Consider the following 24,828-nt stretch of genomic DNA (forward strand, 5'->3'; position numbering starts at 1 on the left):
GGAGAAGAGGCAAGAGGAGATGATTAGAACAGGAATTGGCAAGATTGAAGAAGAAGTTTCCCAGATGAAAAACGGGATAAGCGAACTTCGAACTGAAATGATGGAAAAGATGGAGGATAAGAACAAAGAGATCCATAATGAAATGGATAAAATTAGAGGAGAATTAGCCGAAAATAGAAATTATATCCAGGAATTAAAAGAGGATGAAATTAAGAAGCTAACGGAAAACATGGAGTCGATGAGGGTAGATTCCCAAGAAAAATGGAATCAATATGAAGAGAAGTTAAAAGACATAAATGAGAACGTAATAACAGCAAATAAAACGCTGGGAGATAATTTTATATTAGCACGTGATCATATTGGAGATGAGATGAAAATTTTAAATGAAGAAATGAAGAAGAACAAAAATGAAACGGAGAAGAGAATGATTAGAACGGAGCAGGGAATTGACGAGATGAAGAAAGAAATTCAGAATATAAGGGGTGAAATTCAAACTACAAAATTAGAGATGTCAAAACAATTGAATGAACAGAGAATCGTAGATATAAATATAAATGACAGGGAAGGAACACCGACAATTTCGGGCGAAACTGATCAGAGCAGTAAGGACGTTATAGTTGGAAATATTGGAAATGGAAGCCCAGCCATTATAAATATTGTAAAAACGTACGATGACAGGCCCAAAAATTTTAGTAATACTGCGGCAATGTCACCAAAGAGGTTCTTGCGAGAAATGGAGGAATATTTTAAAGAAAATAGAATACCTGACGAAAAGAAACTTAGGATAGTAGAAAAACACTTAGATGCAAATCCGAATTTGTGGTATCAGGCATTTAAGTACACTTTCCACGATTACGATGAGTTCAAGGTCGCATTTCTCAAACGATTTTGGAATCCGGAGATTCAACAAAACCTTAGATTGGAGTTGTATTCAAAAAGATATTCGTCGGTAGGACCAACGAGATTTAGTGACTACTTCTCGTACCAGTTTCATAGGTTCCAGGACCTAGATTCTGCACCCAGCGAATTAGAGGCGATAAAGACAATTCAAAAGCAGTTTCCTCCAGAAACTCAAAGATTATTAGCTGCTGCAAATGTGACTTCCGCAATCGAAATGGAAAGCATTTTAAGGCAGCTGGATATGACGTCGAGTCATCCGACAGCAAGAATCCATAGGAATACAAACAATCAAGAAGAAGTGAACGTAATAAATTGGGAAAATACTCAGAAGAAATCGGTATCCGAGAAAAGAGAAAACGATAGAAGCTCAAGGAAGAGAGAACTTAGTGATGATGATGAGAGGACAGGTGATCGGAACCGATGCAGATGCAGGCAGAATGGGCATGATAGTGGAAGGCAGAATGAAGAGAGACGATTTTTGCCATATCATCGACAGCCTAGCCGATTTAGAAATGAAAGAGAAAGAGGAAGTTACAGACAGAGGCCAATGTATCATGGAGCACCGATGAACAGGTACAATAATAGGGAGAATAGGAACAGACAGTATATACAGGAATTGAGAAAAGAAACTAGAGAAAAGAAAAGATGGGAAGAAGCGATCAGGGATCGAGATATCAACGGAGACATAGAGGGAGCCGAGAGTCTAGAGCTTCAGGAATACAAAAGAAAAGATAGAGAAGGGCAAAAACTGAATCCAGAAGCTCAATCGTATCAGACAGACTCTCAGAGTAAAAAAAAACGCCAATTTCGATGTAGAGAATAAGGAAGATGATATTTTGGAAAAATTGGGCAACAAAATTAAGAGTTGGTATGTACTACAAATTGAGGCTTGGGATATCGATCCGGATGAATTACTAGATGAGACACAAGAAATTCACAAAGAAAATAAATCGTACTTACCCATTATTACTGCACGAATAAATGGCCTGAAAACACATTGTTTGGTTGATTCTGGAGCAAGTATAAGTGTTATATCGAAGGTGTTATTTGTTGAGGTAAATCAAGAAGGAAAGTTGCCAATTATACCAGTTGCACAAATGAAAATAAGAGGAATTATACCAGATAAATCTGTTGAATGTAAAATACAAACTTATTTAAATGTCAGGATTGGTAGATTTATATTTGAACACCCATTCATAATTATGAACAAAATTAAGTACAATGTGATTCTTGGGGTGGATTTTATAGTAACAACGGAGATGATAATAGACTTGAAAAATCAGGAAATAAGATTCCCAATCGTTAAGGAAAGTGGAAAATTAATCAAGGAAAGGATAGAGTTAGAGGGAAAGGCAGAAAACACGGAGCATATGAAATTTGAAGCTATTGAAACTGAAAAGTTAATAGAAGAAGAAATACCGTTAAATGAGACTGAGGAAATGGAAGAAATTATACATAGCTTGGAGAAGATATTGATAAAAGATGAAGAAAAAGAAGAGTCAGACATTTGGAGAAAGATCGCAGAAACGAAATTGAGTCCTAAAGAGAAACAGAAATTATATTCGATAATAGGAAAGTATTCAGGAATATTTAAGGATAAACCGGGAAAGATTCCGAATTTTAAATATAAAATCATCGTAAATGACTGGACACCATACAAAGGAAGGTTATATGACGTACCTGAAAAATATTTCCAGGAAGTAAGAAAGATCATCCAAGAGATGGTAGCTGATGGTATAATCATAAAGACTATTACACCTTATTTGAATCCATTAGTAATTGTAAAGAAAAGTAACGGAAAACTAAGAATTTGCCTTGATTGTAGAAAGTTAAATGAGAAATTAATACCAGAATATAATCAGGTTCCAAAAATTAAGGAGATAATAAAGAAATTTAAGGGCAAGAAGTATTTTTCGAGTTTAGACTTTACATCTTCGTTTCATCATATAGTTTTAGAAGAAAAATCTAGACTTCTAACCGGATTCATGTTTGACAGTCAAACATATGCTTATTGTAGGTTGCCATTCGGATTAAAGAACAGTTGTGCCGTATTAATAAGAGCATTAGATAGGAACCTGTTACCTGACGTGAAAGAATATGTGACATGCTATGTGGATGACATGGTTTTTGCAACAGAGACATTTGACGAATATTGTAGTAAGCTAAAGCAATTATTAGATAATTTGGAAACTACAGGATTCAAAATTAACCTGGCCAAATCAAAATTTTGTCAAAATGAGATATTATTTGTCGGACATGTAATTGACGGAAACGGGGTGAAACCTAATCCGGTTAAAATTCAAGCAATTTGCGAATTTCCTAGACCAACGCGCATAAAGCAAGTTAGGCAATTTTTGGGAATGACCCAATTCTTTGCAAATCACTGTAAAGGGTATACAGAAATCGCAGCGCCATTGCAGGATTTGTTAAAATTAAACAACAAATGGAAATGGAATACTCAAACAGAAGAAGCTTTCCTGGCAATGAAAAGATTAATGGCAAATAGTATCAAGTTAGGATATCCGGATCATACTAAAGAATTTATCATACAAACGGATGCATCAAATGTCGGTATAGGAGCATACTAATACCAAGAGGCACCAGAAAATGATGAGGATCGAGTATACTTGGCATTTGCAAGCCGCAAGTTACGCAGCCATGAAGTAAACTATACAACAACTGAGCAGGAGTTACTAGCAATTATTTATGCTCTGCAACAGTGGAAAAAGATTGTATATGGATTTCCAGTTACTATCCGTACAGACCACAAAGCTTTGGAATTCGGTCTTAAGGCAGCGATGCTAAGTGAAAGAGTCACACGATGGATTTTATTCGCCCAACAGTTTAATATCAGAATTGAGCATTGTAGTGGGAAGGACAATATCCTCGCGGATGCATTAAGCAGAAATCCTGTGGAAAAAGAAGAAACTATAAATCAGATCGAATTAGTAAGACAGGACGAAGAATTTTTAGAAAAACTAAGGGATATATCAGCATGGCAAAGAGCAGATGAGAAATTAATGTTAGAAATAACAAGGATTGAACAAAGTGATTTCGATGACGACAGGGAAAATAATAGAGATGGTAAATATATAATGGAACATGGAATATTGAAGCAGTATGTCGGCAAGGATTCGAGAAGGACCAAAATAGTAGTACCCAGATCTTTGCAAAAAGGGATAATTTGGCATTCCCATAGGATAATTGGACATGGGGGAATAGAAAAGGTGGTGAGGACGATAATGGAAAGATTTACATGGACAGGAATGAGACAAACAATTAGAGATGTAATCATGACCTGTGATACATGCCAAAGGACAAAATATACCCCTTTCCTTACCAAGCAGGAACCAATTGCAATAATACCAACAGCTCCTCGTGAGATCTTTGCAACAGATTTATATGGAAGGTTACCAACAGCTGTTAAAGGAAATAAGTACATAGTTGTCACAATGGACATTTTTTCAAAATTCACAGTCCTACAGCCTATACAGAGAGCAACAACAAAACAAATATTGAGAGTTATAAACAAAAACGTTATACCTCAGATGGGAAAACCGAAAAGAATCTTAACTGATAGAGGAACACAGTTTACGTCGGGAGAATTCCAGGATGCGATGCAAATTTTAGGAATTAAACATGTCTATTGTTCAGTAAGACACCCGTCAGCCAATCCAGTGGAGCGATGCATGCGAGAAATTTCTAAATATTGTAGGATATATTGCTCCCAAAGTCATTGGAAATGGATTGAAGTGATAAAAATAATCGAGGCATGTATGAACGACACTGTCCATGAATCAACGAGCCAGATACCGAGACTCGTACATTTGAACGAACGACCAGCTCGACCATGGGATGAGATTATAGGAAAAGATGAAGAACCAAAACCCACTTGCGAAGAGATTAATCAAATAGTAAGTGCCAAATTAGAAGAACAGGCAAACAAACGCCGAAGAAGAGTCCGAAATAAGAAATTCCACCCACCATTCCGGGTTGATGACTTGGTAATGATAAAGAAAGTACCAATCTCTAACGTTTCAGAAAGAATATTCGCCAAATTCGTTCATTTATATGATGGTCCATATGTGGTAAAGAAGGTTTATGGAAACAACGCCTATATGATAGAAAGTCTGGATGGGACATATCAAAACGTATACAATGCATCAAACATGAAACCATATTATAAAGAAGATCAAGAATTGAGTACTAACTAAAATCTGAAACACATGATATAAATGGGCGAAGTCAGGCCGATGAAAAGCTACATCAGTTTAGAATAACAAAAATTGAAATAAATATACTGCGAGCAGCATATTTATTTATCTATGGCAGGAGGATAAATGTACCGTTTTCATCGTCCTAATGTCGGAATGAAGGTCGTCATACGAAGTTATAAATTTGCCATGCACGGTAATGATCGCGAATATTACGTAATTGGGCCATACGTCACAAAGGAATGCATATATTAAGTAAATTAGGCCGTGATTTCGAAGTGTATACATTTTACGAGCGTGTATATATTCAAGAAGGCCGTGCACGTGACGGCAAAGATATTTATTTGATGAATTAAAGATGCCTAGATCACGGACCGAGACGGAAAATTGTCAAGGATCCATGCGGCCGTGATAAAATAATAGAAGGTTTTTCAATATTGTTAAAACAAGATCAAGAAGCTGAACAATAAAAAAAATCCGCAACGTAAAATCGAAATAAATTTATCCTCAAGAAATATAGCCAGTCTTCGTGTGAATAGAAAGGAGATATTATACAAGTTACCGAGTGGAGAACTCGCGAAGTGAGAGAATAAATTGGAAAACAGACATTCACAAAGGAATATCGTGAAGAGAGTTAGGAAATACCCTAACAGTAGTCGAAGTGGATATTCAAGTCCGTACAAGCAACCAAGTTAAATATTACGAAGTATAAATTGATGAGCCGAACAGAAAAGAGAATATTTACAGAAATAACTTGCAATAATTTAACTGTCAAATATCTACTAAAGATTAATATTGAAGTATTGTTTTAAAAACCTGACATTAATTACAAGCCTGATATTTATTCCTGAGAGCATGGATATGAAACTAATTCATGGTTTGGAAATGTTTCTTTCTGTTATGATTGACTGCAACATCATGATGCAAGGCTAAACTGGATATGGAGCCGGCTGTCTGACGGATACCGCCCAGCTGTAACTGCTATTCCGAGTCCCGAGTCACAACCTGATGGTGACGTAGCAGAGGATGAAGCTGTTCGACGCAATCCCTAGATGACAACATCCAGTCCGAAGCCGACCATCTAACGTCAGTGATCACAAGATAAGTTCCAAAGAGATATTTTATTTTCTCGAAATTGATATGTAGTAAATTTGTAATGATATTATAGTATATATTTGGTACGTTGTTTAACCTAGTTCTTCGTGATAAAATCACAGACGTGGTTATCTTCGAAATGAAATTGTCCATGTTGAGCTATTATTACTAACAGGGGAATAGGTACTTCTTCCAGATTCTACAATCTATGCCATAATATAGGAATGCGTAAAACTAAACCAGGAGAGTTTTGGAATGTAATTTCTAACCAGTAAGGGATAAAAACTTCGTATTTAAAGTGACGTAACCTTAAATATATTCTTGAAGAAGATAGTTGGTTTACGAATAACCTGAATGTGTTTACCGATACGACGCAATGAAATGTGAGTAGATATTAACTTATTTGATTTATATATGCATTTCATTTTTAAGCTAGCGTGTTTACGCGTATGATATATGAATTTTAACCCAAAAGAGTACCATTGTAGTAAAGTAATGTGATGTTGGAATGATTTGCCGTCATGTTGGTGATGATATATGTTTACAGAGAGAATTTATGATTTGAATGGCATGTTTATGTGCAAATGTGAATAATTATTCGTCGTGATATGTTTATGAGATTGAATTATATGATATGATGGTAATTAATCGTAGTAGACAGAGAGATAGATATATTTATGAGTAATTTTGGCGGTAAATACGACGTAATATGGGCCGATGGTGATGATTACCATTTGCGGCAGAATAATAAAATGGTTATGAGTGGTATATAGGGTTAATGGTACACGCGTACGATGTAATACACCGCATATTTCGTATATTTAGGTTACCATACACTGTCTTCGGAAGAAATATCCAAATAGGAAATAAATGAAGGGAAACTTGTCGTCTTCATAGTTAATTTATACCAACGTTGTACTAAATATTACTGGAAGTTTGTTGTCAAGAATGAATTTGATTCAAATAATAATCCCATAATTTAAAATCTTTACCGCAATTACATATAAGAGTTAACCAAATGCATTCCTACGGAATCAGTGATACCTGATTAATTAATGCTAAACCCTAAAACATGTTTGGTACAATTTCTATTAGAAATACAATGATAATTAAACTTTGAACGATACCTACATTTATTTAAGATGTTATTTGAATATTTTAATCTAATGATACTTTCGAGGAGACCAATATTTTTCAATTTAAGAACAAAATATATTTGAAATAGCCATTTTTGGGCCAAAATAATTTGGAACTTACTTGTGATTACTAACGTTAAGACGCCGAAAAGAGTGAATAATGAAATAATGTTGAAATGATAATGACGAAAATAAGCATTTTTTTCCAAATCATTTTTCTTTATTAATTTTTTAATTACCAGTTGATTATGTATAAAAGTAACAAGAACTGTTGGACTTAAACTAAATAATGTTATTAAGAAATTTAATTAGGATTAGGGACTCAGACTTATTTTTCAACCAAAAGATTTCTTTATTATAGAAGAAGAAGAAGATAATTGATAATGATAAATATTATTTTCCTTTGTGATTCCGGAATCAAGAAATAAAATATAGATTTTCTAATTTATAGGTTATTATTTTAGGAGATAGGCTGATATTATTAAGATTTAGGTAATTTTTGAATTAATCTATTAAAAATATTTTATTTTTATTTTTTTCACTTATATTCGGATGACTGGACTTGGAAAACATAATAATGATTTTGGATGATGAATGGTACCGAGAATAATTTGTTGATATGGAAATGTGGTGCTTCAGTTGACCTCACGTTAATATAGTATTTTTCGAAAAAGTAATTTAATTATCCCTGAGAGGTGTCACGAGGCAAAGTAAGGATTACCACATCATATATTCTGATGGGAGAATTCTAAGTTACGATCTCGCTAGAATTTTATGAGGCGATAATTGCGTATTTGATGAATATTTAAAGCGAACTTAGCCAACGACACTTTGCATCAAATTTATTATGCATTCATCCATTAAATGAACTATTAGAGTGATGGGAGATTGAGGGGAAAATAGCCGGAGCAATCGTTACCCAAGTTAATGTTCATATTAAAAATGATCGTCCAATATGGTGCAAGGATGAAACTACCCCTCAGGATGGTGCAGTTCCGTATTAGTCTTTCACTTGATTCAATATTAAAACGTTCGCCCAAGCTATGAGTCCTTGTGGCAGAGACGCAAAATTTAGTAACTACGCACTGACGATAAAAGTTCATGATATACGTAGTGAGAACTGCCCTACAAAGGGCTGAGTTTGAAATACAAATAAGGCCCGAGGAGTAAAGTGAGAGAAGATCCAGAGGATCTAGAGAAACATAATAAAGTTCTGCTCACCCAGCATAGTGAAGATAACAAAGTCACATTGAAGATGGAAAAATTTTAAAATCGCAATGGACCAGCCATGCGTAACAGTTTCTGCTCCCTCCGCTCGAGTTAACACAGAATGCCTGACTTCCAGTATCTTTCTTTCTTACGGGGGGCCCCCATAACCCGCTCCCCCGCCGTGGCAATCGACTCAATCTACATTGCCTCCGACATGCTATTAGTCTAAGTAGAAAGAGATAGCTGGGAAGAGTGGGAAATGATACAAGGAGTATCTGCCTGTTTCCATGTTAGACACGTTACCAGGCGAGTTTGTATTGGTAGGATGGTGTTAAGGTGTGGTATTGAAGGGTCAGGGAAAAACCACATAGGCAGAAAAGAGAAAGAGCCTACATGTAAAACCTGACATCTTTTGATAGCACATGCAAGGATGTGGGCTGGAAAGTTCAGAGGTTGTGTTAGTTAGGAGTATCTGTCATGCAATCATAACCATTTTTCTAACATTTGTCAATTATTATGGGGAATCAGTCTTTCTTGTCACTGGCTGGTGCGGCTTGGGTCCGCTGACGTCTGGGCTTTGGACCACAGGTTGGTCCCTTGGTCCAGCAGCCAGCGGTCCCTGGTGCCAAGTCTCCTTTAAGGAGAAGGGGAGTACACTGACTTAGCATGGGATAGTCACCTAATAGCGTGAAGGGCCTCCTTTGGCCCTGCGAACTGCAGTGAGACGCCATGAAAGTGAGTCGACAAGTCACTGGTAGTCCTCGGGACGCAGCTGACACCAAATTGTTTGCAGAGCGGCCGCCAATGCTGGTCTGTTTATGGGTGCAGGATCCATGGCACGGAGCCTGCATTCCAGGATATCCCAGATATGCTCGATAGGGTTCATATCGGGGCTCCTGGGTGGCCATGGCAGTCGTTGGACCTCTGCTGCATGTTCCTGAAACCATTCCCGGGTGATGTGGTGACGCGTTATCATCTTGAAACACCGCAGATCCGTCTGGGCGCTGGAAGGCCAAAAATGGGTGGAGATGCTCTCCGAGCAGCTCAACATACCGCGTACCATTCAACGTCTCTTCCAGAACAACTAGGGGGCCCATTCCATACCAGGAAAATGCACCTCAGACCATAACAGAGACACCAGCGCTCTGGAACACACCTTCGAGGCAAGCAGGATCCATCGCTTCATGTGGTCTGAGCCATACACGGTGCCTGCCATCGGCATGGTTCAGTTGAAATCGTGATTCGTCCGACCATATCACATTACGCCATTGTTCCAGTGTCCATCGCTGGTGACTGGCGACAAATGCGCGTCGTCGTGCCCGATGACGTTGGGTTAACAGTGGCACCCGTGTGCGGCGCCGGCTCCCATACCCCATAGAATCCATGTTCCTACGGATTGTCCACTGGGAGACGTGTCTAGCACGGCCTGTGTTGAATTGAGCTGTGATTTGTTGCACGGTTGCTCGTCTGTCACTATTGACAATCCATCTCTGATGTCGCCGGTCACGGTCATCGAGGGTGGCTGGACGGCCGGTCGTTCGTCTGTTGTGGACGGTTGCACCCGCATTCAACCATTCACGATACACCCTGGACATGGTAGATCGTGTGAAGCCGAATTCCCGCACCACTTCCGAAATCGCACTTCCTATCCGTCGGGCACCGACCACCATACCCCGTTCGAATGGTGTCAGCTCACGACGACGTTCCATGTTACATCTGTCACATGCACAGCCACTGCTCACAAGGTCTCCTATGCAACTGCCGCTGGCACAAGGGGCGTGTGGTGTGCAGACAACACACCTGCGCATCAGTACTCCGCTATCCCATGACATTTGCTCAGTCAGTGTAGAGCCAAGCCTTACTTAGGGTAAGGGGCTTCTTTTTTCTCGCCTGATGTCGTCCTTTCTTTGCAGTGTTGGTGGCACACACTTGTCTCTGCAACTAATGTACATATAAAGTTAAAAATTTCATTGTTCCGTATTGAAGAATATCACAGTTAAAATGGAAATAATTGATAAATAGATTCAACCTATTCAATACAAAAGAATAAGAAATGTAGTAAATTACATTCCCATTTAATAATAAGTAGAAATGGTACCGGTTTCGACCCTAGTCCAGGTCATCGTCAGCCGATTAAAACATGAAAAACAATGCATATGAAAATATTAAGTACACTCCGGATCAGTAGAAGAGGCGATATAAATGAACGGGGGTAGACACTGTAAAACTCAGAAGAAGTAAAATGCAAGTCACTCAAAAGAAAACAATGCGCAATTCTCTGAGCGGCAGCATGGCACACGCAGCGCTAGGCAAAGTCCCACAATGTTTACGAATAGCAGAGAACGGTTAAATGAACCAGTTTTAAAACACTGTCAGGCTCAAAGTCACATCACAATCGAACACATACGAAGATCCATAATCGTGCAGGAGTTGAAGACGAGTAGATCCATTGAAGCAACTGAACACCGGGAGCTGGCAAGATTACGATGTTATGTTATGTTATGTTATGTTATGTTATGTTATGTTATGTTATGTTATGTTATGTTATGTTATGTTATGTTATGTTATGTTATGTTATGTTATGTTATGTTATGTTATGTTATGTTATGTTATGTTATGTTATGTTATGTTATGTTATGTTATGTTATGTTATGTTATGTTATGTTATGTTATGTTATGTTATAGATCTAGCCATTACAGGGAATCAAGCGAGGGAGGTTTGATTGAAGAAACACACCATGACGAACGCAACACAGCCGTAATAAGAGACGATCCAATTCACCCCCGCCTCCCGCCAGTAACAAGGGAGTGGACAGAAAACTCACTCCTGCAGCTATCATTTAACTATTTCATTGTTTACTTGTTTTACAGGACATGAGAGCGGAAGAGCGGCCCGCACTCTACCAAGAAAAAGTATAAATGTATATATGATAATGATGTATGTATGTATATAGTTAAAATTGAAATAATTGATAAACAGATTCAACATATTCAATACAAAAGAATAAGAAATGTAGTAAATTACATTCCCATTTAATAATAAGTAGAAATCGTACCGGTTTCGACCCTAGTCCAGGTCATCGTCAGCCGATTAAAACATGAAAAACAATGCATAGGAAAAGGAAAAGATTAAGTACACTCCGGATCAGTAGAAGAAACTGATATATTAGATAAACTCAACACAATAGATTCCCATATAAAATTTACCATGGAAACCGAAAGCAATCACAATCTGAATTACCTGGACATAACGACAACTAGACATGATGACCACCTTTCTTACAGAATATACAGAAAACCCACGCAAACCTCAAATACAATTAAAATGGATTCCGTTCACCCCAATACACACAAAAGAGCAGCCAACAAAGGCATGATACACAGAGCATTCAATATACCGTTAACAAAAGAAGATCTAAACAAAGATTTACAACTAATTCATGACATAGCTAAGAACAATGGATACAAGAAAGAAATGGTTAACAAAATCATTCACAAAATAAAATCCCAACCCAAAACCAAACTAACAAAAGTAGACGAATCCAAGAAAGATTACGCATTATTCACCTTCAATAATGCACACATATACCCCATAACCAGCATTTTTAAAAAACATAACCTAAGAATAGCTTTCAGAACTACACACAATAGTACCAACATCATACACAACGTCAGAACAATCAATAGCAACAACAAATACAACCACTCAGGGGTATACCGTATCAAATGTAATAATTGCGAGACAAGCTATGTCGGACGCACCGGTAGAAACTTCCTAACCCGATATAACGAACACATAGATGCGGTAAAACACAATCATTTTTCCTCAATAGGACAACATGTCGCAGACTATAAACACAGTTTTACAAACATCGATAACGATATGCAAATCCTAAACATAAACCCCAAAGGCCCCCTGCTCAACATAACAGAAGAATTTTACATTACTCTAGATCAGTACACCAATCCAAATTACAACATAAATGAAATCACAGAAAAAACTAACATAATCTTCAATACAGTTATCCCAGCTCTAAAAAACTCTTACCTTAAGTTAATTGACAAACAGAACGCGACACGTAACAGAAAAACATCAAACAACACACCCAGCTCCACCCCTACCCCCACAACAACAACAACTCTCCCTACCCCTCCTTCCCTTCCCCTCACAGCAGCTAGTATGAGCCCAAGAAGAACACGAAGTAGTACACTACAAGCTCGCACGTCAAACGCAACTCGGCTACACCAACAATAGTAAGTACATATTCAAATGTACACACATAACCTTTAGACATTCCTCCAACATAATATCTCTCATAGCTCAATCTTATCTTCCACAGATAAACATAACACCATTGCACAGCTACAAATGGGAAAGGAGTCATTAATTTGAACCCAATTTTACGGACGCCACAGGACAACAAGATTTGATTCTAACATAAGGCAACATACATAGCAGAGCTGAACATATTTTAGCCGAATTTTATCCATACATCTGGCAACCTTTTTTTTAAATTGGAAAGTGTTTCATCCCACATGAAGACTAATCTTTTACTCATGCAATTTTACAACCATATCTTTTAAACTCCAAGAACAGCAGCTGAGTGTACAAATGTAAATGGGACTTAAATACGAGAGCTGATGAATTGACCAACAAGCAAGATACGAATGTTCATGTGCACGAAATGTTTTTTATATATATTGTATTTTATCCTGTACATATATATATATATATATATATAAGTTAGTTTAAGTGAAGATATGTTTTATACACTAATTTTAGGACCTCAACATAATATTTTAGACATACAGTTGCAATATTGTACATACTGACATATATGCCAATTCACGATAAGACATGCCCCATTTGTATGTGACTAAATGCACATCATATAACATTCCTTTGACAATGCAATTTGATCAAGGCTTCATCATATGAATATGTATTCATGGTTCAGCTGAAGATGACCTTGTATATGGGGTCGAAACCGGTCCTGTAGCTTAATATAAGCAATAAAAAACAAGTATTGATTGGTGGAAACTCTTTCCTATTTTTAATTGTTTAATAACATAACACAACACAACACAACATAACATAACATAACATAATCTAGGACAAGGGTATAGGTAAGTAGACATGTACATATATACAGATGTTTGCAGTGCGGTGTGTGTGCGTATATTAAGTGAAGCGTTGTAGTGAGTTGGTGTCAGCTTAGGAGGGGGGCGTTTTTGGACCCCCGGACTCCTAACCCTGTAGCTGAACAGAATGTTCTTCGGCGTGGGGTATTTGGTGTATAGATCGACGTCGTAGCGTCCTATTCCACTGACTAGTGGGTTGATCTTGTTGCCCCATGACTTCATGTACATTCGGAGTGTTTGTTTTCGTATGTCTCTTATTGAGCTGACTTTAGCAATTCCGCGTAGGTGGCGTATTGGTGTGTCATACAGGAGTCTAGCTGCTGCTCGAATGCATTTGTTTTGTATTGGTTCCAGCTTATCCAGGTTTGTCATAGCAATGTAGTCCCAGGCAGGGGCTGCGTACGTTATTATTGGCCTAATTAGGGCCTTGTACATGTTGATTGCTACTCTCTTGTTAATACTGGATCTTTTATTCAGTATAGGATAGAGCTGTGACAGTCGTGCGTGTGTTTTCCACTGGATGTCTTTAATGTGATGTAGCATGGTTAGTTTTCTATTAGGACTACTCCTAGATATTTGACCTTGTCGTGCCATGCTATATCTTGATTAAATAGTTTGAGCGGTTTGATATTGGCTAGCCTATGTGTGCGTCTGTTCTTCCTAGTGAACAACACAGCTTGGCATTTGTCAACGTTGACCTTGATACGCCATTTGGTGAGCCAGGGCTCGAGGGTTCGCAGTGCTACTTGTAGTCTCTTTCGGGTGCATGCTAGCTGAGGGTGTTGTACTGTGATAGCAGTGTCATCCACGTAGAGGTGCGTGGTAGAGTGTTCCGCTGTCGGCATGTCATTCGTAAATAGGATACACAGGATTGGGCCCATTAGTGACCCCTGGGCTACGCCCGCCCTAATCGGTCGCGTGCTTGACAGTGTGTTGTGCACATCTACTTGGAACTCTCGGCCTTCCAGGTATGATTTAATCTTATGTAGCCGGGGTGGAATTCGAGGTCTATTACTTTCGCTAATAGGCCTTCGTGCCAGACTTTATCGAATGCTTTCTGAATATCAAGGGATACCATGCCTGTGTCCCTCCGCTTGTTTAGTCCGATGGTCGCTTGTTCTATGACCCGGGTAAGCAGTTGCAGGGCGGAGTGGCTGTTCCTAAAACCAAATGGTTCATTTCATATGATTCCTTTTTCCTTGATATGTGCTATTAGCCTTTTCAGCAGTATTTTCTCCAATGCTTTGCTGAGGGCGTCCAGGAGGCTGATGGGCCTGTAATTATTAGGGTCAGATTTGTCTTTGCCTGGTTTACCAAATACAAGGATTCTTGCCTTTTTCCACTGTTCCGGGTAATACTGCAATTGAAACATTGCATTGTATATTTTAGTGAGTAGTGCTAGGGCTTTCGGAGTTAGCTTCTTGAGTATTATGTTCTGAATCTCATCTGGGCCGAGTGCCTTCTTCGGGCTGCGGTGATCTATTATCCACTTAATTTCGTGGATATTAGTCTTCTTAACCTCGGGCTTGGGTGCGTTTGATAAGAATTCCGCTACCTTGGCCTCTGTTTGTCTAGTGAAGGCGGGATCTGACGGTTCTTCATTGGGCGTAAAGGCCGCTTCCAGTGAGTCAGCTATCACCTCGGATTTATCTTGGTTTTCGTATACTGGTCCCTTAATTATTGGGATCATGTGTGGTTCTCACGTGAAATATCTCGCTAAGTTCCACACCCGTCTGGTATTTGTGTCGAACGTACTCAGTTTGTTATTTCAGATCCGCGACCTGTATTCCATTAGTTCGGTTTCGATTTCTGTTCCGAGTTCATTTTTACTTATCCGGTCTTCATCGTGGTGGTATCGGGCCCAGTTGCGCTTGCGTATTAGGTCTTTAATGTGGGCTGGTATTTCGATGTTAGTGTGTTGTTTAGGTTTGTGTACCGGGATGCTCGTTGTTGTGGCTGGGTTTCGTATTTGTATGTCCTCAGTCCTCTGTAGGTGTGAATCGAGTTTTCTTTCAAATTTACCCCATTTGGCTGCTTTATAGTTGAGTCGGCGCTTGGGGTTATTCTCATATTCCTCTGGGTTCGCATCCAGTGTAAATATCACTGGTTGGTGCCTCGATCCGAGGTCGTTTATGACTGTTATGCTGTCTCTTTGAGGAATATGTTGCAGTAGGGCTATGTCTAGCATATCGGAGACCTGATCGTTTGGCGCTAGGAACGTGGGTTCGCTGGGGGCTGTTACCACATAGTCCTGGGATAGCATGTGGTTGTACAGCCTTGTGCCTTCTGATGCAGCCCCAGCTGGCGTGTTTTGAATTTAGGTCTCCTCCTAGGATCGTGTTTCGATTTAACCTTAGTACCGTTTCTATGTCTTGTGTGTTAAGGCTTTTCGATCTGGTGTATGCCGATATGACATTGATGAGTGTTCCTCGCACTGGCATGGCAATTCCGCATGCCTCCAGCTCGACCAGCTCTGGTAGGTCTAGTTCCATATGTTTAATGCCTTCCTTACCAGAACTGCCACCCCTCCGACTCTATTGGCCTTGTCGCTTCTGTGTAATTTGTAGCCTCTTATGGCGAACTTCCTCCCCGGTGGGAGGAACATTTCTGTTAGGAGTGTTACATGTATGGTGTTCGCGGTTAGGAAGGCTTCGAGTTCGTATTTTCTTGACCCGACACCCTAGCAGTTCCATATTAGAACTTGAAGCCCTTGCGTGTTGTTGGTGTTATTGTTATTATTATTATTATCCTCATTGAGTTGTTCAGCCATCTAGGGTTAGGAGTTCGGAGATAGCGTTTGCCAAGTCCCCTAGACATGGGAGTGATAGGGTCGCGGCCAGCATTTTGGCTATCATAACTCCAGTGGTTATGATCGCGGTTAAGTTCAAGTTCGGGAAGACGTTTTTCAGAATTTTGTCTATCTTTTCCTTGAACACCCTTCCTGCCATGTTCCCTTCTGGCTGTTGCATTGCTGTATTGGTGTTTCAGGTGTAGGTGGTGCGATGCGTGAGACTGTTGTTGTGCTGGGCACGGGCGTCAGGGGAGGGGGCCTCAGATGCTGGTTTACTGGCGGCAGGTCCCCTGTGTGGGGTGGAGCTGGCCTGGGGCAGCGTGCGTGGGCTTAACCTGCCTTGAGATAGTTATAGGGGGTAGGGCCTTCTTCTTTCTGTTGTTTATGGAGGCTTTCCTTGGTGGTGGGGATGCTTGGGCTGAGGGCCCAGGGTTGTGTGTACCCTCCGTTCTTGGTGGTTGCAAGTTAAATTTGCCTCCACCTGATGGGTCTAGCTTGCATGATTGGCCTTGTTTTTGGCCCTTTGTGCCTGAAGGGCCTGCAGGACCTGAAGAGTCCTTTTTACCCGAGGGACCTGTTTTCTGCTTGCGTGAACCGCCTGTGCCTGATGGGCCTGCTTGGACTTTAGGGTCACCACGCTTATTACCCTTTTGCCCTTTGCCTTGATAGGCGGCTTCGTAGTCCCTGTGGCCGGGACATTCTCTAAACTTAGCTGTGTGTTTCCCCCCCGCAGTTAGCGCACTTAGAGTACGCGGGGTCGCTTCCGTGGAGGCAGTCGCGAGACAAGTGGGAGGCGGCGCATCTGCGGCATCTGGGATCCAGCCGGCAGGTCACTCCTGGATGCCTATGGCTCTAACACACTCCACATTGGGGGCCAGTGGCTGGGGGGCGGTACGGCTCGACTGTCACCAGCATATTCGCTAGCATCCGCATTCTCCGCAGGTTGTCTGCTCCTGGGGTGTCCGCCACGGCAACTAGGAAGAGACAGCCTTTGGCTGGCCTGTTTCCTGTTCACATCCGATGCACTGTAAGAGCGTTGATACCCTGGGCTTGTATGCGCGTTTATTCTCGGCTTGGAGAGATAACAATTTCTCTGCTCATGAGTCAGCTTTTTGAGAAGCTCCAATTGTATCCGTTTGATGTTGTTGGTGTCGACCCCTTATATGTGACTGGTTTAGTTGATTGTGTTGGTTGAGGTAGTTTCTGATGTGTCTGCCTCGTATTTTTGTTTAGTGATGTTGGTGGTGGCATAATTGTGTCGATTGTAGTGTCTGTGGAGCTTTCGGCTTGGGTACTCGGGTTTCGGCCCCCGCCTTGCTGGGCTTTGCGGTTCAGAGGCTTGAGGTCTTTCCTTTTCCCCCTCTCATTTTCTCTTTCTCCCCCTCTTTGCCTCCCTGATTTCCCGGCTGTGCTCACACAGCTCCTCTCCCTCCGAGCCTTCAGAGTCGGCGTTCTGGGATATATTTAATTCGTCAATCACCAGTTTCGCCTCATCTGAGTCAGAGCACGATTCGCCGGCTTGCCTGGGGGGGGGGGCGGTAGGACTTTATTGGTGCCATCCGCAGAGTCCGTTTCCCCTCTCTCTCCTACTTCCCTTGTGCGCTCAGCGGAGCCATGCGACTGTTCCTTCCCGTGCTCGGGTTCCGGCACTTCGGGGCCTAGCCCCAGTTCCCGGTTGCCCTCACACATCGTCACGCACTCCAGCTCGTTCTCCAGGCGTCTCCTGCTCTTATTTCGGGGGTTAGCTTTGTGGCTGGCTGGCCGAGTGGGGAGCGGCTGCACCAGTATGTGCGAACCGGCGGGTACTGACAGGGTGGTTATTGGAGATGTCTTGCATCAGGTTTACTTGCTGCGAGTCAGGGCTGAAGTCTGCTTGCAGCTCCTCCAGCGCATTTTGTTCCCCGCTCTCGGAGCACGCGAGGCGGTGAGTCATCCCCAGCTCCCGCTCAGCCGGGTCATTGACCGGAACGAGGGCCGGTAGCGACAAGCTATGCGCGCCTGTTGCAAGTGACCCTAGTGACGTATTCAATACATTATCAATTAATATATTGCTGATGGGGGGGGGGCGGGTGTGTGGCGGAGTGAGAACTGCACTTTGCCCTCCGCTGATGAGTTGACGGCCTTGGAGTGGATGGGGTGCCGTGATAACGACATCCCCTCACTCGCCGTCAGTACTTAAAGATCGTCGACGTTTGTCTGTATGGTTCCAAGCTTGCCAACAAATTGCTCTTTCCTAAGCGCAGTATGGCTCTTTCTGGAATTGCGAGCCTGGTCCCGTGTGTGTATGTGTAGGGACATCTAGAGCGAGCTAGTGGGCGCAGGATGATCCGTTGTTAAGCAGGTCCCTTGACCACAGAGTTCCGTATCTAACCCTAGGTACCGAGAAGCGGTAACTGGTTGGGGCAGGTAGTGTATCCTCTAGAAGATCTCTGTGAGAGGAGAGGGACAGCGGAGCAAGAGGCACGTATGTCCTTTCACTTTCGCAGTCAAGCTCGTCCTCGTCTCCGGTAACTTTTTTTTTTTTCGGGGGTGCCCCCGAAGCCCGCTCCCCCCGCGTGACCAACGACTCAATCTACATGGCCTCCGACATGCTATTATTTCTAAGAAGAAGAAAGAGATAGCAGGGAGGAGTGGGAAGTGATACAAGGAGTATCTGCCGGTTTCCGAGTCAGACTCGCTACCACGGCAAAGTTTGTATTGTTTGGATAGTGTTAAGGTATGGTATTGAAGGGTCAGGGAAAAACCACATAGGCAGAAAGAAGAAAGAGCCTACATGTAAAACCTGACATCTTTTGATAGCACATGCAAGGATGTGGGCTGGAAAAAGACCAGAGGTTGTGTTGGTTAGGAACAGGTAACATGCACAAAACATAAACCCATTCCTCGCCATTCCATCGCCTGGGGATCAGTCCGTCTGGGCACTGCTGGGACTAGCGCGGTCCTTGCAGGCTGCGGAGCCATGCGTCAAGTACCACTAGGGCCTGTCGCACGGCTCCACCTCCTTGGGGTACCTCGTACCCAGTCTCCGATCCCGGAGAATGAGGCCAAGCCCGCCGAGGCGGGGGCCTCCTGGAATGGGGTGGGTCATGGCGCCGGGGCTCCTTCCTCTCTGCCCGCGCCATGGCCCTGTAGACTGGGCAACTGCGGTGGGAGGCCGGGTGGCCCCCCGCGCAATTGGCGCACACCGGCGCCTCCTTAAGTGTTGCGCAGGCCGTGTAGTGGTGATCACCACCACAGCGGTTGCACTTCACTTGGAGTCCACAGCTAACTTGGCGGTGGCCCCACCTCAGACAGCGGAAACACTGCAAGAGCTGCTGAGGGGGACGTTGTACTCTCACCTGACTGCCGCTACCCGCTGAGGTCCTCTCCTGATTGGCTCCTCGGTTGACTGCTGTCCTGGGAGCAGTCTTGGGTTGCGGCTGGGCGGTCCTCTCCTGATGAGCCAGCGTCGCCTTCTGGTTCCTGGTGCGGCGTCTTCTTCTTCTTCTTCTTCTTCCCCCGGGCTGCTTCTCGGCTGGGGGGGAGGCCTCGTCCTGGTGGCCCTCCTCCCGACCTGGTAACCCCGGGGTGACTGGTGGTTCCGCTGTGTTGCCATCTGCTTCTTCCTCCTGGGTGGCGGCGGCGTCGGTCGATGCTAATACTCGACTGCGTTCCCTGTCCTGTGGGGTGCACATCGAGGTCTGCATCTCGAACGACATGCTGGCTGGCAGGGCTTGGACGGCGGCCTCAGCACGCCAAGGGGCGTCCTTGTCCACTGCCGTGCTGCCATCCACCATCACGGGCGCTCTCCTGGTTTGCGCTCGGGTTACAGGCCCCTCCTGGTAGGCCTGCGTCTGCGACCACTTCGCCTTGGTAGGTGGGCGACGATCCTGGTTGGCGGCCTTGTTGGTCTGCGTGTACTTCGTAGAGTACAGCTTTCCAACTGGGGTCGCGTCGTCGCGGTGCTCGGGAGCGCCGCCGTCGTCCTCGGTCATTGGCTCCGTCTGCGTGGCTGCCTCCTGGTAGCCCGAGACGTCCAGGTGCTCCCTGAGTCCTGGTAGCCGGGCAACCTGGAACTGCTGGGACGCGCGCTCCTCGTAGACCCTGAAGCTGGCTGCGTCGTTAGGGCGAATGATGATCGCCCAGGTAGCAATCATAATGCCGATGATCGGCAGGAGTGGCTCTCCGATGAACTCCGCAGTCGCATTCAGGTTGTCGAATACGTGGAGCGTCCCCTGGTGGTCGTCCTCCCCCAGCCGGTTGAACACCACTAGCCCCGGGCGTTCATAGCTGGGGGGATCCATCGTGTCGATCGCGTCTAGTAGCTTGTCGACGGCTCCCTCGTAGTCGTAGTCGACCAGTCTCACTGGTAGGGTCGGCTTCTCCATCCTGGTCCTCCTGTAAAAAATCCTGAAACAGAAGAAAGAGCGAGCACTGAAAAGTGCTACAGCTCAGACAATGCTCTTTCGAAGATGTACTAACAAGTACAGCTGCCTGACTAGTACTGGGAAAGTACAGAGCGCCTGGCAAGGAGAGAGAGAGCGAGCGGGAGGAACACGTCCTTCCACTACGGCTGTCGAACTCGTCCTTCTCCACAATGTCCCCGTCTCCGGTAACAGGGCAGTGGCGACTTATATAGCCCAAGAGAAGTGGAGCCGAGAACATCGTGACGTAGTAGAATGGAGGCCAGGAAGTAGAGGCAGCAAACAGTCACAGGTGGGCCGTGTGAGCAGACGGTGCAAGATGAGTTGAGTTGCCATATAGACAGCAGCAAGCCGGCGAAGTAGGCAGAAGGTAAGATCAAACATCAACGTAGTGAATACGATTAGGGAGCTCATAACAGCAACTAACACTTTCATTAATATTCTGGTTTATGACTTTTATCCTTAGTAATGTCATTGGATGCAGCCATGTTTGATTTTCTACCTGTCAAGCCAGAGAGTATACACTTCCTCTGATCATAGAAGAATACCATTCTCTGCTAGATACTCTTTGATTCTCTAACCTTTCACAGCTTCCAAATATATTCAACAGATGGCAGAGCGTTCCTAATAACTTACATGCTGCTGAGAGAAAAGTCTACGTAAAAACAGGCCCCATCATGACATACGCCTTAGACATTATCTGGAAACACCTATCGAAAGAGACCATAGCTGCTTTAGAAAGAATGAAGACCCTGTACCTGAAAAAAGTTCTCCGCCTCGCAAAAAAATATGCTCCTTCGAAACTAACCTATGAACTCACAATGCAGCCGTTCTATATAATACTGTGATTAAAAATACCATTGCCTTTTACGACACAATACCAAGCTTTACATCTTTGGCGAATATCGTTATATCTCATTCATGAATGGATGTTTCCTGCATATATATATATATATATATATATATATATATATATATATATATATATATATATATATATATATATATATATTTCTGAATGCTTTTTTTCCAGAATAAATACAATGTGGAAGACTGGGTTCTGAATCTCAATCTTCCAGCTGAAAATCTTCTGTACGGACAATACATGGTTTTGTTCAAATTTATGAAGGACAACGCGCATACTGTTGGGTGTGTGGCTATGTTTGGAGTTTTACCAAACAGACAACATGACGACGTCAGAATTGATGAATTCTGACCATAAGATGTTTCTTATTAGATGTTCATAAAACCATCGAAAAGGGCAGGCAACACAATACGACTATAACAGGCATATCAAGACAAATTATCTGACCTATTCATAATGAATGCTGCGGAGCAGCACAGGTCCCCTAGTTAAATATTTATTTACTTTTAGTGTGAATATATATATTTACATTTAAAGTTATTAAGTATTGATTAGGTGGGGAATCTCAATCTAAAATTGTGAATGTAAACCCATGTCTGCACATAGAAGGGTGTTGGCTGCCTGGTTCTATGAGACACATGACCTTGAGAGGAACAGCACGGGAGGGAGGTGCAAACTTGGCGTGGCTTGGTTTACCTTAGCTTTCCACATTTGGTGAGTAGTTGTTCAGCTGCTTGCCTCTGCCCATCACCTTCACTCTCGTACTTCCTCCGTGCGATTGATGTACACGGATCTAATTCGTGGACTCTGCGGATGGAGTATAGAATAAGTTCATTCTTGGTTGCTGTGTCAAAAATGCGCTTGGTATAAAGAAGTAATGTTTTCATATCACCAACAAACACTATCTTGTAGTAAAGAACGAGTGTTTTATCATTATATCTCATTCATGAATGAATGTTTCCTGTATATATAAATAATATTCTGAATGTTTTTTTTCCAGGGCAAATACCATGTGGAAGACTGGGTGCTGAATCTAAATCTTCCAGCTGAAAATCTTATGTATGGACAATACATGGTTTTGTTTAAATTTATCAAGGACAATGCAAACACTATTGGGTGTATGGCTATGTTTGGAGAAGTTGTACCGCTTTAATATCAAGTCTTCTTGAGAGAGCAGATGATAAATGTTACTTTTCACTAATAAGAAAGAAGACGGTATATTGCTTTAGCAAACACAAACGCAGTACGCAAATACAAACATTTTCACAAGAACTCCCAACTGGTGTAACTTTCTACAGTAAAACTTAGTTCATATGAACTTGAATGGACTGGAAAATTGTGAGATCATGTTTAAAAAATCCCGTTATTTAGAGTTAATATATTTTATGGGTCCAGATAACATTCAAATCACTAGTGTGATATACTGAATATGAGAAACCAAAATTTTACAGAAACAGCTATGTTCTACTCTTGCATGCAGTACCAAAAATAAGTGTTGGTATGCAATACTGTGTTTTTCTGAAAATTATTGTTCACTAACTGTAAGATGTACAAATTATAAACTGTATTTAGGCAGTGTTATTTATGATTTCTGACCTAATTGCATTGTTTCATTGTTTAGAACCATATTGCTCAGACATTACTATTTTGTTTGAGGCCTGTACAGATCTTGTGTGTGCTAGAGTTCAGTATCTTTGAGCCAGCAGGAATAACATTAATGAGCAAGTACAGAGGTTTCTTCGCAGGCAGACCATCCGGTGGTTATTTCGATATTGCCTCCTATTCCTTGCAGTTTTTTTAGCAATGTTGTGAATCTTGACTTAGAATATGTAAGACGATAGTGAACAGAGCTCACCTTAAATTATACCAAAGAGCGAAAGGGACAAAAAAAAACCCTGTTTGTAATTTGGGTTAACTGAAAACTACCAAATAACTTTTCGTCTTAACCGAGTTTGTGCTAGAAATGTGTGAAGAGCTAGAGAGAGAGAACTAGAGATGGAAAATGAGAGCACCTGTCTTGAGAAGTTGTTTTAATGGATCACGTTTTCAGTTTATTTGTTGTACTACATGCGCAACATCTTTGTAGAATTCCTTGCCTTCAGAGGAGCCTATTCCTATTTCTTGGCATGCTTTTTTTCCTTTTTTCCCCCCCTGAGCGATGTTGTGCAGCTTGACCTAAAATATGTAAGACAATTGTTACAAAGTTCGCCTTAAATGATACCAGAGTGTGAGGGAAAAAAAAACTGTTTGTAATTTGGGTTAATTTAAATTTGTGTTAACTAAACTTCTCTGTTAACACAAAAAGAAATGAAAATGAATAAAACTCTTCACAACAAATGAAATATTATTTGCAAACGAATAAAAATTGAGTGTTCCTTTGAAGTGCTAAAAAGGTTACATATCGCTCAACATGAGGTATTTAAGGGCTGTAGTAAGAATGTAAAGATGAGGGCACATAAGTCTCTAGTAAAACCACAGTCAGAGTATGGCTCCAGTGTATGGGACCCTCATTAGGGCTACTTGATATGAGAAGTGGAAAAATTCAAAGGAAAACTGCACGATTTGTTCCGAGTGATTTGTGACAAAGGAGTAGTAGTGTTAAGAAAATGTTGCAAACTTTGGGCTGGGAAGAGTTGGGAGTAAGGAGATGAGACTCTGTCGGTGGTCAGTTGGCGTGGAATGACAACGTGGAAGAATAGGCTTGAGTGGAGCTTTTTCAAGGTAGGAAATATCATAATATGAAGAGTAAGCCAGAATTCAAGGAGAAATTGGGGCAAATATTCTTTTATAGGACAAGGATTTAGGGATTGGAATAATTTACCAAGGAAGATGTTCAATAAATTTCCAACTTATTTGAAATTATTTAAGAAAATCCTAGGTAAATAACTGATAGCGCATCTGCCAGATGGGTGAATGCCCGAAATGCAGATCAGTGGTCCTTGATTGATTGATGACTGAATATTTAATTTATTACCAAGTGTCCTATATTCGATGGATTTTCCCTGTAGCGAGTACAGCGGAACCTCAATTGAATCGATTATTTCAGAAAACAGTCAAGCGCCAAGTCTGTCAT

At 41.9% G+C, this 24,828-nt stretch overlaps 1 protein-coding gene across 1 annotated transcript in view; it reads left to right on the plus strand.

Moving 5' to 3' along the window:
- Positions 1–24,008, plus strand: part of LOC136873348 (uncharacterized) — a 152,774-nt gene extending 128,766 nt beyond the window's left edge. Inside the window, exon 4 of the mRNA XM_067146697.2 lies at positions 22,756–24,008. Within this exon, the coding sequence (XP_067002798.1) occupies positions 22,756–22,908 (153 nt within the window). The 3' untranslated portion in view covers positions 22,909–24,008. The remainder of the gene's footprint in view (positions 1–22,755) is intronic.
- The last annotated feature ends 820 nt before the right edge of the window (positions 24,009–24,828 follow it).

The sequence above is a fragment of the Anabrus simplex genome, chromosome 1 (genome assembly GCF_040414725.1).
Source record: "Anabrus simplex isolate iqAnaSimp1 chromosome 1, ASM4041472v1, whole genome shotgun sequence".
Taxonomy (NCBI): Eukaryota; Metazoa; Arthropoda; class Insecta; order Orthoptera; family Tettigoniidae; genus Anabrus; species Anabrus simplex.